This window comes from Pelodiscus sinensis, chromosome 6, assembly GCF_052426305.1.
Source record: "Pelodiscus sinensis isolate ZL-2025 chromosome 6, ASM5242630v1, whole genome shotgun sequence".
Lineage (NCBI taxonomy): Eukaryota > Metazoa > Chordata > Testudines > Trionychidae > Pelodiscus > Pelodiscus sinensis.
The window spans coordinates 63,681,668-63,697,826 of record NC_143057.1 but is presented as its reverse complement, the minus strand read 5'-3'; the positions used below and the strand labels follow the sequence as shown (position 1 = coordinate 63,697,826).

General features: G+C 39.7%; 1 protein-coding gene across 1 annotated transcript in view; it reads left to right on the top strand.

Annotated features, from left to right (window-relative positions):
• The window catches only part of MAN2A1 (mannosidase alpha class 2A member 1), a 213,634-nt gene that overhangs the window by 170,864 nt on the left and 26,611 nt on the right, over nucleotides 1-16,159 (top strand). The window contains exons 17-19 of the mRNA XM_075932033.2: nucleotides 3,114-3,247; nucleotides 5,405-5,546; nucleotides 10,612-10,745. Coding sequence (XP_075788148.2) covers nucleotides 3,114-3,247; nucleotides 5,405-5,546; nucleotides 10,612-10,745 — 410 coding nt within the window. The remainder of the gene's footprint in view (nucleotides 1-3,113; nucleotides 3,248-5,404; nucleotides 5,547-10,611; nucleotides 10,746-16,159) is intronic.

The following is a 16,159-nucleotide window of genomic DNA, read 5'->3' as shown; positions in this document are numbered from 1 at the left end:
GAGGTTGACAAACTGGAAACATCAATAGGTACAACACATACAATCAATGGACCGCTGGGGCTCCACATAAATTTTTACGCATGTAAAGGGCTCCAGAGCCCAAAAAGTTTGAGAACCGCTGGTCTACAAAATATCTTGAAATATTTGAGGATGTTCCTGGTGAATAACCTGCAGACAGTTCTGCTACTTGCATTTCTTACCCTTTCTTGCTACTGAGGACATTGATTTGGGTTTGTCAGGCTTATTCAGTTCTGGAGTGTCTGATTCTGGCACAAAACTTGATGTTGAATTGTTGGATCAATGGCAGAGCTCCAGACTTGCCTCAGGGCTTCTGCACTTCTAGGCACATAGTGTTTGCCTCAGAGGCTTGCTGTGACCCTCCACCTTAGCCTCTCACTCTTTACGAGAAGCAAGGATCACAGCCTACTGATCCATACTCATCACAGGCCAGTTAAACAGGTTTGGGATGAACCTCTCTTTAGTTCCAAACTTCCCCCTTCAGGGGTGGCCGCCATAGTGGTGCAGAGAGGGTTGAGAAGAATCCAAGCCTGGCTTCTGTTCTGAGTTCTGGCCCAGGGACCTTAATGGTGGCAACAGCAGCAGGTAATAATTCCTCCATTATCAGAGCTGAAGCTTCTCTCTGCGCCACTTCCCCAACCAACTCTGCCCAGGACCTTTCTCCTGGTACTTGTCCACCTCCTTTTGCTCTTCCTGCTCTTCCTGCTCTCCCCTTTTCACTCCCAGTTCACAGTCTGCTGGCCTTCCCTGAAGGGAAGTCTTTTAAATTAGCCACAGAAGGTCCTTAATAGACTGCAGGTGTTCTGATTAGTCTGCTGCTTCTAGCAAGCTCTTAATTGGCCCAAGGTTCTTCCTGATTGAGCTGCAGCAGCCCAAGCCCTGGTTACTCAGAGAAGATAAAACTGTTCACCCAGGCAATGTCTACACAGCAGCATTATTTTGGAATAACTTACATTATTCCAAAATAATATAGTCCTTGTCTACACACAAGCAGTTATTTCAACATAATGTCAAAGTAATGTTTAGCTGGAGGACTGTTTACTCCAGCTTCTGTAACCCTCATTGTATGAGTAAAGGAAATGGGGGGAAGAGTGCTCTATCTCAAAATAGCTGCTGTGTAGACAGCACCAGGAGTTGAAATAAGCTATTTCAACTTAAGCTACACCATTAGAGTAGTTCAAGTTGAGTAGCTTATTTCGAATTTAGTACTGCTGTGTAGACATGTCCCCAGAGACCAGAATATATACCTTCCATCAGAGAGTGGCAGTCAACTTGTCTGGGACTATCAATTCTAGAACCTGATTTTCAGCAGAAAATTGCCCATTTGTTGGTAGCACAAGTCTTAGAGCTGTGAACTACAAAAGTGGTTTCGTTATTGAAAGTGTGGGGCAGAATTTTGACTAATAAATATGACAGATCCACTCTACCTTTTTTGGGAGAAAATGGTCCTGTTAAATTAGATGAATCTTGCTTGCTCAGTGAATGCAAATGAAGACAGATTTTAAATTGTGGTTCTTTGTCAAAACTTTACAGGAGAGTTGTACCAGTGATCTTGATTGATGTCCAGTTTCTTTCCTTTTTGTTGTTTCACTTGTTTGCTTTTTCAGACTTCTCATATTCCTTTGCGATGAGGTTCACAAACTTTTTCCACTTTTGCAAGTGATTATACCTATATGAACATTCAAAGTAACAGATGGAGGCAGTCACTGGGTGGTTGGGAATTGTAAAATGGTTGGTGTGTTAGAGATGCTGAAAAAATACTATTTAGGTTTTTGGTTTTTTTAGGAGACAAAGCTATGACGAGAGCTAACATGGCATGGCACCAGCATACAAAGGCATTTAAAATCAAATTCAGCAGATACATCACTATGCATTTTTGCCCCCTGTGCTGCTGACTCATTGAATCTTGTTGGAGAATGTCTTGCAATGTATTTCCCCAAACTTATTCTAAATGTTGGAATTGTTCAAAGATTGTATGGCTTACTCTTGTACTAATTATTGAAAAAACATTAGCATTACATTGGAAAGCCGAAGCATGACAGGATGATCAACTAGAGCAGAGGCTGTTTATTCACTATGAAATTAGGTTGAGGATGTTCTTGATGCCTTGATGAGATCAAGGCTTCACACAATTTAGCTCAGATTTTGACGTCTGAAGCTCTTAGCTTACAAACAAACATTTCATTGTTTTCTTATTTTGACCAAGATTTGGTATACAGTCTTGTCAAATTAATCTGTAAGCTCAATTTTAAACTTCTCCAAGGTCATTATGTATACTTAATTAGCTTTTAAAATCTGACCCTCATCTTTCCTCCTTCCCTCCCTGCCCAAAGACATACATTATGTTCCCAGTCACATAAAAACGAAGTCTTCCAATTCAGTGCATCTAGAAAGCCCTATTTACTCATATTCAAATTATTCCCTACTTCCTCTTTACTCCTATGATTGTATCAGAGTTCTACATGACCCAAGAGGAGTAGCAGTAACTCTGCACAATAAATGGTCTGGTCCTAATATCCAGAGCATTAGCTGCTGCTCAGGGGCATGACCTGTCTCCCTGTATGTTGTGTGCTTCTGTAGACACTCAGAAGCGATTTGCATGCCTGTCAGCAAACTAGCAGAATGCCCATAGCTAGGATTGTTTCAACCGGAGGTGTACATTCACACATGCCTTAGTGCACATAAAAATGTATTCCATACATGGATGAAAAATATTAGAGGGAACACTGAGCATGATCTATCAATGTTGCTGCACACAGTATTGCCTGCAGGAGGCGTGTTAACTTTTAACTGCTAATAGTGTTAACTGCTATTAGTAATCCGCAGATTTTTCTACTCCACATTAATGAAGCTTTCAAAATTACAGTACGTGGCTAATCTGGTAGGTAGCTGTGTTGTAGAGAGTCTATGCTTTCCCTTTCTATGATAGTGATACATACACTGGGTTCAAAGCTTACTCTGCTCTATCAGGGTAGACATTATGATGGAAAGAAAATTGAGGGAATTGGATTATTGTTATGCTACGAGGAGAACTCTGTAGAACTTGGTTTTCAATTTTTAATAATCAGAACTTTTAAATGTACTTTTAAATATAGGGTTGGAAGCCCAGTCTCTTGAACTGTCCAATATTGTGGATATTAGAGGAGAATACAATCGTGAGCTTGCAATGAGAATTTCATCTGATGTTAACAGCCAAAATAGGTTTTACACTGACCTTAATGGTTTTCAGGTAATTACTATCTATTAATTCTGAATATAGTAACGATGACCATGTTCATGGTTCCAGGATTCAAGAAAGTGTATTTTATGTCTGTCATGACAAACCAGCCTGTCTTATATTGCAAATCTGTGTTTAGTTATAAAAATATGATGGGACTTGGTTTATAGACTATTAATATTTTAATTGTGTATGGTGCTTTAGACTTCTTTCCTTTATGAATGAATATTTAAAAGAGGAGGGGTTAATAAAGGTTTAATAAAATTCAGTACTTTGATTTTTTTTTTGTTATTTTTTGAGTGCCATCAGCATTCTGTGTGCTGTAGAAGATTTTTGTCTGAAAAGGTGCTAAAGTAGATGTTGGTCATTGTTGATGTTAGCATATTACAAATATCCAAGAGACTTCCTCTGTTCCATTTCAATGCAGTTTAAGATTTCAATAACTACTTGGGGTTTCTATTTTGGCATCTTCTCTATTAGGAGGCCATGAAAATTTTGCAAATCTAAGAACCCCAAAACTCAAATTTCTAAGAACCCCAACGTCCATGGCAAAAAGCATGATATTTCCTATGGAAGGTTGCCTCCTTTAAAAACAAACAAACAAAACAAAAAACCAAAATTACCAACCAAACCCAAGAAAGAACAAACTGCTGCAAAAAGGAAGGTAGAAACCACCCTTAAAATGGATATAAACTACATCAGTTGTGTTACGATTGTTTCTGGCAACCACATTTTGCTCAGTGCACATTGTGATGAGCTGAAAAAACTCCATGTAGTTCTCATAGTCAAAGCGCAAAATTAAATTGAACTAAGATGTCATTAACAAACCAGCATACTCCAAGTGCTATGTTGTGCATAGTGGACCTCCCAGTTCTGGGTGCACTCGGGACCTGACTGGTCCCAGTCGAGGGATTTTGCTGGACCAAGGGAGGTCATTTCTGGACCCCCTGCTGCTGGGCACCAGCCCGCTGCCTCGCAGCCAGCTCCTCAACTCCTGCTGGCCCCGTTGCCTTACCAACCCCATTGAGCAGCCATCTCCGTGCTGGGGCTCCAGGTTCTGCCACACGTGCTCCGCCACACTGGGGCTCTGGGTCCCACTGGGCAGCCACGTGCACCACATCTTGCTGAGACTCCGGATTGCACTGGGAAGACCTGCTTCCACATGCTGGATGGTCCTGCTGTCAGCTCACTGTGGACAGCCCACTGCCCTGTTGACCCCTCAGGGATCCTTGCCACTGGTCTTCCACCAGGATTCTCTGGTCCTGTAACATCCGTGCTGGAATATGGATGTTGCCCGCCAAGAGAATCCTGGTTAAGAGAGTTTCAACCAGTATTTCTTTCTTTCCTTTTCTGTCTTGTCTATGTGAATTGAGGTCTTTGGAGCAGATACTGACTTTTACTATGTGTTTGCACAGTGCCTAGCAGACCCTTTGTTTGGGATCTCCAGTGGCAAATGTGACACAAATAAATTATATAATAATTTATTGGTACCTAGTTAGCCATAGTATGGATGATGCAGCTAATAGAAATGAATGCACATCATTTTTCTTAGCTGCGTTGGCTCTGTGGTGCTTACAGAAGTAAAAACTTTTGGTTTGTTATCCTCCCCAGAAACAATTCTGGTGACCCAGATCTCTTGAGTAAGAAATTGCTATTGAATTTAATTACTTCAAAGTAGTACTGCACTTAAATTTAAAAACTGCATCAAGAATATTTATAGTATTATATATTCATCTATATAGATTGCAAGAACTGCATGGAGAGGTCTATTAATCATGTCTCTGCTAAGTAATCCTAGGAATATGTGTGTCTACTTCGATTTTATTTACAATCTACTTTCTAAAATATAAAGAAAAACATTATCTCAAATACTGCTCCTCATGCTAAGAGCTAGTATAATTCTTGATGCAAATTTCCGTGAAGAACATTTCATTTTTTGAAAACTACTTTGAACTACTTTGAACTACAATATATGTAAGCTCCATTGCTTCTGAAGTAATGTTGGCCATAAGTCCCTAAAAAAACTGAATGATACAGTGCAGAGACTTGTTTAGGTAGCTATTAATTGTTGCTCCCAAGGCATATAAGATAATGCTTAGAAAGATATTTAGGGGTTTTTACATATTTAAATATCAATGTAATGTACTGATGTTAATTTTGATATCATAGATTCAGCCTAGAGTGACAATGAGCAAATTGCCCCTTCAGGCAAATATCTATCCAATGACTACAATGGCTTATATCCAGGATGATACCATTCGTTTGACCTTACATTCTGCTCAGTCTCTAGGCGTTGCAAGCTTGAAAAGTGGTAAGTAGAATACAGGAGAGGTTTTCAAAGTCTAGCCTACATAGTAAATTATCTAAAGTATTCAGAAGGTTGTTTTACAGACTATTATGCTATATAGTATCCCTTCCTTGAGAATGTAAAGAAAAAGTATCTAGCTTTTCTAGTATCCTATCTCCAGCAGTGATGCACACGAGTTGCTAAGAGGAAGCCATGCCATAAGCAAATATGAGATTTACTTCCAGGAAAGTTCTCTTCCTAACTCCCCATTACTTAGAAGTTACTTTATGCCAATAAGGGGATGGGATTTTGTCCAATCCGTTGCTCTTGTTTGTTTTTTAATGTTTGCTTTTATAATTCTGGATTGCCTTCTTTATCTCTATGAAAGTGGCTTTTTGTAAATCCTGCTAAGTTTCTGGCCTCAATGATACCTTGAATGTTGTACGAAAAAGTATGTTCTTCAATAAGATCTGAATTTTCCATATGTTTGATTTCATTGAATATCCTCTTAGTCTTGCATTGTAAAAGAGGGTGAATAGAAATTTCTCGTCTACTAATTCAGGTCATAAAACATTTTTTTAGTCTTCACTTTTATGCATAAAAAGTATTAATGAATAAGTACTGTTTAAGCTTATGAAGTGATGTTTAAAGATGTATATAGTACCCTAGGTGCAATATCAGTAGATCTTTATGTATTACTTTTATTTTTTCTTTTATTTATAGTTATCCAGTACTTTATCTGTCTTCTCAGTGTGCTGCCAAACAGTGAATACATTTTAGGTTTCCATTGTTCAAATAATCTCTACGATCAGTTTGTGGGTGCTGAATGAAGAAACAGTGTATTAACATGTTGTACCCACAAATTACTCTCAGCATAGTTCACCTGTCTGAAGACCATATACAAAACTATAGCCATTCACAAATTCTTCCTTATATGTGCAAAATATTGAGGTTATTCGCTCATATTTTGATGCTTGAACATATTTCTACGCTTGACTAAATGACTGTTTTCCTTCAGAAAGGATCTTATAGACTAGTGGTTCTCTCCCAGGGCATACATACCCCTGCTTTAATATAATTCTAGAACTAAACATCATTTGTTGCAAATTAAGCTCATTGCTTCTTGTCCTATCTTCAGAGCCCAAGGAGAAAAGCTTTTCTCCCTTCTCCTTTTAACACCCTTTTAGATACTTGAAAACTGCTGTCATGTCTCCCCTCACTCTTCTCTTTGCTAAACTAAACAAGCCCAAATTTTTCAGTCTTCCCTCATAAGTCATGTTTTCTTGACCTTTAATCATGTTTGTTCTTCCTCTCTGGACCTTCTCCAATTTCTCTACATTTTTCGTGAAATGTGATACCCAAAGCTGGACACAATACTCCAATTGGGGCCCAATATGTACTGAGTAGAGTGGAAGAAAGATGACTTGTGTCTTGCTCACAACACTCCTGTTAATGCACCCCAGAATCATGTTTGCTGCTTTTTTTTCACCAACAGAATCACGCTGTTGACTGTTTAACTTGTGATCCACTATGATCACTAGATCCCTTTCTGCAGTATTCCTTCCTTGACAATCATTTCCCATTCTTTAAGTGTGAAACTCATTGTGCCTTCCTAAGTGGAATACTTTGCATTTCTCCTTATTAAACTTAGTCCTGTTTTCTTCAGACAATTTCTCTAGTTTGTGAAGATCATTTTGAATTATGACCCTATCCCCCAAAGCAGTTGCAGTCCTTCCAAGCTTGGTGGTATCTGCAAACTTAATAATCTTTGTTGGAAATAAGTCTGGAAACTCTGGATACAATGAAAACAGGCAAGAGGATTTATTACAAACTGCACTGGTGGAGTGCTACCAGTGGTGAAGCTGATTAACACTGTTTAAGCAAAACATTACAATAGATTATATAGGGGGCTGATGGATGGAGGGGAAGCAATTCAGTAAGTTCTAGGAGCAAAACAAAATGAGCACGTAAGCCAATAAGCTATGAAGATTACACAGCATCTCCACCCATTGCCAATTAAACCTTATCTTTAATACTGGTAGTTTTCCTTAACAAGCTAAATAAGCCAACGTAAACAGAACAGACAGTTTAATGGCAATTTTGGTCTATTTAAGTTATGATGTGTCTACAAGAGGATGATGCTGCCTCGTGGTGGTGTGATCCTTGGGTCATGGGCCCATTATCTAGGATTAAAGGAAAACCATAAGAACATATCACACTCGCTAACGTTAACAAGGTTGCTTAGGTACCAGACAGTCTTATCAACCCTTGAAATGTGGTTGCCAGGGCGACTGTGCCTTTCCTAGGGTTATGCTAACTTATGCTAACTGCCTGTGCTGTTAAGTTTACAGGCCTGTCTCAAATTTTAGGATTGAATAGGGGTTCTTCGTGAAATACTATGGACTGCTTCAGTTTACCCTACAATTATGCTTTGTATGCCATCATATAAATCATTGATGAAGTTATTGAACAGAACCAGTCTCAAAACAGACCCCTGCAGAACCCTGCTTGTTATGCCCTTCCAGCATGATTGTGAACCATTAATAACTACTCTCTGAGAATGATTATCCAGCCACTTATGCACCCACCTTATAGTAGCTGCATCTAGGCTGCCTTTCCCTAGTTTATTGATAAGAAGGACATGCGAGACCATATCTAATGCCTTACAGAAGTCTAAGTATACCATATGCACCGCTTTTCCTTTATCCCCAAGGCTTGATATCCTATCAAAGACAGCTATCAGATTAGTTTGGCATGATTTGTTCTTTACAAATCCATGCTGGCTGTTACCTATCACCTTATTATCTTCCAGATGTTAGCAGATATATTCCTTAATTACTTGCTCCATTATTTTCCCTGGCACAGAAGTTAAACTGACTGGTCTGTAGTTTCCTGGGTTATTTCCCTCTTTATAGATGGCACTATATTTGCTCTTTTCCAGTTTTCTGGAATCTCTCTCAACTTCCATGATTTTTCAAAGATGATAGCTAAAGGCTCAGATAGAATACTGAAAAAGCTGATAGAGAAGCTAAGATGCGTTTCATTATGCCCTAATGACTTGCAGACTTCTAACTTTTCTAAGTAATTGTTAACTTGTTTTTTATTTTAACTTCTAATCCTACCCTATTTCCACTAGCATTCACTATGTTAAGCATCCTGTCATCATTCATTTTCTTAACGAAAACCAAAACAAAGAAGTCATTAAGCACTTCTGCCATTTCCCAAGTTTCCTGTTATTGTTTCTCCCTCTTCTCTGAGCAGTGGGCCTACCCCGTCCTTGGTCATTCTCTTGCTTCTAATATATTTATAGAATGTCATCTTGTTAACCTTTATATGTCTCTCTAGCTAGGTTTACCTCATTTTGTGCCTTTGCCTTTCTAATCTTGCTCCTGCATACCTGTGGTGTTTGCTTATATTCATCTATTGTAATTTGACCCAGTTCCCACTTCTTATGTGACTCCTTTTTGATTTTTACATCATCTAAGATCTCCTGGTTGATCCAAGGTGGTCTCCTGCCATTCTTTCTATCTTTCTTAGAGAGTGTAATAGTTTGCTTTTGGGCCCTTAATCATGTCCCTTTAAAAAACTGCCATCTCTTTTCAGTTGTTTTTTCTCTAGTCTTGCTTCCCATAGGGCCTTACCTACCAGTTCTCTGAATTTACTAAAATCTGCCTTTCTGGAATCCATTGGCACCTTATAGACTAACCGAAGTGTTGGAGCATAAGCTTTTGTGGGCAAAGACCCGCTTCGTCAGATGGAAGCTTATGCTCCAACACTTCGGTTAGTCTGTAAGGTGCCACAGGACTCCTCGCTGCTTTTGCAGATTCAGATTAACATGGCTTCCCCTCTGATACTGGAATCCATTGTCTCTCTTTTGCTGTTCTCCCTTTTACCATTGCTTAGAATCATGAACACTATGATTTCATGATCACTTTCACCCAAGCTGACTTCCACTTTCAAAGTTTCAACTAGTTCCTCCCTATTTGTTAAAATCCAATCAAGAACAGCTTCCCCCAGGTAGCTTTCTTAACCTTCTGAAGTATAAAATTGTCTCCAATGTAGTCCAAGAACTTATTGGATAATCTGTTCCTTGCTATGTTACTTTCCCAATTTATGTCTGGGTAGTTGAGATCGCCCATCATCACCAAATTCTGTGCTTTGGATGATTTGGGTAATTGTTTAAAAAAACCTTTATCCACCTTTTCTGCTTGGGTAGGTGGTCTGTAGTAGACCCCTAGCATGATACCACCCATTTCTGAGCCGTCTCCCAGGTCTCCATGTTTTTCACTTACTTGTCCCCATCAAATCTAGTTTAAAGCCTTCTTTATGAAGTTAGTCAGTCTGAATCCATATACTCTTTTCCCCTTCCTCGAAAGGTGAACCCCATCCCTGCATAGCAGTCCTTCTTGGAACAGCATCCCGTGGTCAAGGAAGCCAAAGCCCTCTTAGCAACACCATTTTCACAGCCATGCATTCACCTCCAGGATGCACCTCTTTCTGCCTGGGCCATACCTTTGACAGGAAGAAATAAAGAGAGTATCACCTATGCTCCACACTCCTTCACTTGTACTCCCAGAACCCTGTAGTCACTCTTGATCTGTTCAGTGTCACACCTTGCAGTATCATTTGTGCCCACATAGATGAGTAGTATGGAATAGTAGTCAGAGGCTGGCTAATCCTCGATAATGCCTTCGTAACATCTCGGATATGGGCCCCTGGCAGTCAGCACACCTCCCAAGATGGAGGTACTTGAAGCAAAAGCTTCTCAAGGCAATTTAGCAGGCTGTTGTCAGAGACACATCTCATAAGTGTAAATGTATAGAGGCAACTCTTGAAGGACAAGAGCCAGTCGTAAATAACCCTTTTTTTTCCTGTAAATTTTCAACTTTCAATGTCCCCGTTATGGAATTAGAGCTCTTCAAATAGTGATTTCTGGAATTTCTTTTTTAATAGTTGTACCAATGCCATAGATATCACAAGCTCTCCAGCTGTAGGAAAAAATATCTGAATTATTTTTTTGCCATTGCTGTTTGCAGTAATAATGTTCATGTGGTTGATAAAAAGCATTAATATAATATTTGTTTTTCAGGACAATTGGAAGTCATCATGGACCGTCGACTTATGCAGGATGATAACCGTGGCCTTGGACAGGGTGTTCAAGATAACAAGATCACAGCTAATCTGTTCCGACTTCTACTGGAAAGAAGAAATGGAGTAGATGAGGTAGGTGTAATTACATTGGTTTATCTACTGTATTTTTAATAAAACTGAAGTTATAAATATTTGATACTTCTGTAAAACTATATCCAGAAATACCTGGTAAGTCAGATACCTACACATCTTGACTTTTCGTAAGCCAGAAAGATTAGAAAGTTGAATACAGTAATAGTGATGATCAGTTTGATTCACTCTGACTTTTACAAACATTTACCCTTCAGTGTCTCCTCTTTTTTCTTGAGTTTTTTTTCTTCTCTCCTTTCTTTGCCCATCACTTTAGAGAGAGGACCAATTGAGTATCTTATTGGAAAATTAGAGACAAATGGCAGCAGCTATGACAGAGTGGATTTAAAATCAGAAGGTAGTTTCTAAAGATGAGGAATTGTGTATGAAGTTTAATATATTAAGGAGCTGGAATTAATTATTTTCTATGGGTGATAGCAACCACTGGCATGATTAGAATACTTATTCTGTATCACTTATAGGTAAATCCCAGTGTTCATTTGATTCATAGATTTTTTTTTTTAAATTCTTTTTTTTTAATGCCAAAAGGTATTGTTGGTATCTTCCGGTCAACATCTTTTTTTATATAACATAGTATTTCACATCATAATTTTGGAATTAAGACCATAACATTTTTTTCAGCAGAAATATATCTTTCAGAAAGATATCTTGTCTTGATTTAAAGACTTCAGAGAGTAGAGAATCAATCATATTCCTCGATAAGTTGTTCCAAGTATTATGTAACTTCAGTGTTTAAAAATGTGTCTTATTTCTATTTTCTATTTCCAACTTCAGATTAGAGGTATCCACTTTAAGAAATTTTCTGTTTGCATAGGTACTTATGGATTGTGATGGATTCTCTGATAAGCTGAATAAGTGACCACCTTAAGTTTATACCATATGAGTTGAGACCTTTTGCACACAAACTCTTGAGATATTTAGATTAAATGTAGCACAAAGGTTATGAATTTTAAAACTAAGGGTATGTCTAGACTGCATGGCTCCGTCGACAGAGCCACGTAGACGAGTTTACTAGACATAGGAAAATGAAGTGGCAATTTAAATAATCACCGCTTAATTTACATCAAAATGGCCACCACACTGTGCCAATCAGCTGTTTGGCGGCACAGCGGGACAGTCTGGATGCACCGTGGTCGACAAGGGAAGCCTTTGTCTACCGCTCCGGTAAACCTCATTTCACAATACCATTATCTATTGTTTTCGCCAGAAATATTAATTCTGTGAGAGAGCAAATAAAAATGGAGAAGCGGGACATGATAATAAGATGAAACTGAAAATTAGATGAAGAATTAGATGGATTGGGAGAGTTTATACAGAAAAAGAATTGTAGAATGTTCAAAAGACAGGATTAACGAGCTGTCAGCAACTATTCAGCCATTGACTGTTTAGGTCAAGAGTGGGCAATAATTTTTGAAGGGGGGCCACTTTAAAAAATTTTTAAGTTGTTGTGGGCCACCCCAGAAGGGGTGGGACCTTGGGCAGAAGGGGTAGGACCTTTAAATAGCAGGTGTTGATAGGGCTTGTGCCTCCCCTGCACTCCCAGACATCACGTTAGTGGGGGGCAGAAGCTGTGAGCCATTTCAACTCCTGCTGTTTAAGGTACTTGCTGTTTTAACATTATCGTGTGCTGGTGGCATAAGACAAGGGAAATATGTTTCAAACACCTTTTAAATTTGACAGAATTCACTGTTTTAGTTTTATGTTGATGTTGTTAGAAAGAAATGCTGGAGTTAATTCCAGAGTAAGCCTTTACAAGTAGCACCATAAACATTGCCAGCATGTGCTGATAAATTTAAGAGAACCTAAATGAGGGATTTTATTAAGGATATTATTAAGCATAATAATACATATTATTAGGTATGGTAAAGTATTTATCTGAAAAGGTTAATCTTGTTCTGGGAGGTATTTAGTTGAGTATCTTGAGTTGTCTGCTGTTGCACTAAATGTTTAAGTATAGAACTCTGTGCTTAGATTAGTTAATTAGGCTATTTTAAAAAAGTCCTACTTGTGATTGAAAACATTTTAAGAAGAATGATTGTTACATACAGTAGTACTGTATGAAAAACTATCCAGTGAAGTTGCTGTGCTCTTGGAGTATCTATATCCCTGTGGTGCTCCACTACAGAATGTACGTGTGCCTCTGTGGAAATTATAAAGCAACGATTGTGTACCCACACTTGCACAGAAAAAAGCAATTTGTGCTCCTGTGCCATGGCATATAGGCAGGCCTGTCTGCCTATGGTTCGAGATAGGGATGTGAAGGAGAAGTTGGCTACAGGTTGGACCTCCCTCGTCCAGCACCCTCACGACCTGACCGGTCCCGAACGAGAAGATTTGCTAGACCAGGAGAGGTGTTCCTCCCAACATGGCCCATGTTGAACTGCCCTCTCCTAGGGCTCCAGCCCAGCACCGCTGCTGCCTGCCAGGCTGTGGAGCTCCCTAGCTGCCACTGCCAGCCCCCAGGTTCCACGGCTGGAGCACCGCAGCTGCAGCCAGAGGTCCGTGGCTGGAGCCCAAGCTCCACGGCTGCTGCTGATGCCTGCTACCTCCTGGCCACAGGGAGAAGAAATTTCTGCTGTCGCCTGTCTCTCCACATCTCCTCTCTCCTCTCCCCCCCAAAATGTAGAGATGCTGGACTAGAGTCCTGGTTAAAAGAGGTACAACCTGTCGTCGATTGACCGATAAGCCTAGGCTTATTGGTTAATCTAGTTGACTACTTGCATTCATTCCTTCCCTCCCCCACCCTGCTGCCTCTGTTTTAGAGGCAGTAAGGGGGGGAGTTGGCTTAAATGCCAGTTCCCCCCAGACCAGATCCATGGTGCTCCCTGCTCCCCTCTTCCCTTGCCATGCTGCCTCTATTAGAGGTAGCAGCATGCGACGTGGGCAAGGCAGGCTGCTGCAAAGCAGCCGCTGCCCACAGCAGGCTCAGGTTGGCCGTAGACAGAGGCTCCTCCAGCAGCAGCCCTTGTCTGGGGGGAGGAGGGTCTGAGCTTCCCGTGGACTGAAGCTGGAACATGAGGAGCTCTGACGACCACTCCCCCCCCACACACACGGACAGTGGCTGCTGCTGCAACCTGGAACTGTTGCCTCTGGTTTTTAAATTGTCTCACCTCACAGACTGGGTCCTGCCTGGCACCCCACACTGACACAGAGGCAGCAGTGCGGAGTGGCAAGGGACTCCCCAGAAGTGGTGCTGAATTGCACTGGACCCGCCCCAGAGGACTATAGAGTAGTTAACTAATCAGTTAAGAATTCATTGGTTAGTTGACCATTCTATTACCTGCTATATCCCAAGTGTGAGATGCAGCATTCAATGGCAGCTGTTTTACAGCTTCTTGCTCTTTACACTTCTGTTTGTCAAGCTAAATAGATTGAGTTCCTTGAGGCATGTTTATTAGGCATATTTTCTAATCCTTCAATCGTTTTGTGGCTCTTCTCTGAACCCTCATCAATTTATCACCTGCCTTCTTGAATTGTGGAACTCAAAATTGAATGCACTATTCCAGTAATGGTTACACCAGTGCCAAATACAGATGTAAAGTAACTTTTCTTTACTGATATTACATATTCCCTTGTTTATGCATTCCAGGATTACATTAGGTTTTTTGGCCATGCTGGGAGCTCATGTTGAGCTGATTATCCACCATGATCCCAAGTTTTTTTCAGAGTCACTGCTTCCTAGAATAAAATATCCCATTCTGTAAGTTTGATCTTATCAGAAGAATGTTGTTACATTTAGCCACATTAAAAATGTATTTTGTACTCAGTTTACCAAGCAATTCAGATTGCTCTGAATCCAGGGACATATGCTCATTTACCTCTCCCCTAATTTTTGTGTCATCTGTAAATGTTAGTCTATGATTATTTTGTTTTCTTCACAATCATTGATAAAGATTTTTAGTATAGTGTCAAAATCACAGCAGGACCACACTGAAAACAGGCCAGGTTAATAATAATTCTGTTTACATTCTGAGACTGATCAGTTAGCCAGTTTTTATTCCATTAATGTATGCCAGAGTAATGTTATGTGTTATATTCGTTTTTATCAAAATTGTGTAATGCCAAGTCAAACAACATAATAATATCTAAGGGGTTTATGTTGACACTACTACCTTTATCAACCAAATTTGTAATCTCATTGGGGAAAAAAAAGACAGTTAGTTTGACTCTGTTTTCCATAAACTCTTGTTGATTTACATCAATTACGTTATATCCCTTTAGTTCTTTATTTATGTTATATTGCTTTAGTTCTTTATTAATTGAACTGTTTCAGCTGTTCCATTATCTTTCCTGAGATTGATGTCAGGCTGACACCAGTAATTACCTGGGTCATTCCACTTGCCCTTTTTAAAAATGAGCACATCATTAGCCTTCTTCCAGTTGTCTAGAACTTGCCCAGTGCTCCAAAACTTACTGAGAATTAGAAGTGCCTCAGCCAGTCTTTTGAAACTCTTTGGAAGCTAGATACCTGGATCTGCTGATTTTAAAATCTGTGACTTCAGTAGTTTCTGTTTAATATCCTCTAGATATACTAATGGAATGAAAATGATGGCCTTATCACCATTTAGTGAGACTATTTATCTTCCCCTCACCCCAGAAAATACAGAACAGAAATATTTAACACTTTTTCTGTATTACTTTTAATTCTAACATCCATTTTGTAATTGATCAATACCATTGTCAGAATTCTTTGTTCCTATTTAAAAAACCTTCTTTTGTCCTTAATTCTGTTAGCCATATGTGCTTTATCAATTTTCTGCAGTTCCATAAATTCTGACTTATTCATTCCTATTAACATCTCCTTTCTTCTATTTATGTTATTTCCTTTCTATTTTAAAGCTTCCTTCACCTTTTTCTAAACATCTTTGGTTTTTAACCACCATAATCTTCTTCAGTTTTGAGTTTATGGATTTAGAGGCATTTCTTTAGTAAGAGATAGACAAGAGGAGTGCATCCCTGTTGATTCTCTTGGACCTCTCAACAGCTTTTGACACCAACAACCATGGTATCCTTCTGGAACACCTGGCGCAGTTAGGTATTGGAGGCACTGTTCTGCAGTGGTTCCAGTCTTACCTGTCTGGACGTTTTGAGAAGGTGGAACTAGGGGGCTGCTATTTGACCCCATGCCAATTGTGCTTCGGAGTCCCGCAAGGCTCCATCTTGTCTCCTATGCTGTTTAATATCTACATGAAGCCTCTAGGAGAGGTCATAAGGAGTTTTGAAGGGCAGTGCCATCAATATGCGGATGACACCCAACTCTGTTTCCCTGTGACGTCAAAATCAGGTGTGGCGGTGACTGATCTAAATGAGTACTGTATCTGGAGGAGGTGATGGACTGGCTGAAGTCAAATAAGCTGAAGTTGAATCCAGATAAGACTGGGGTCCTGTGGATCAGG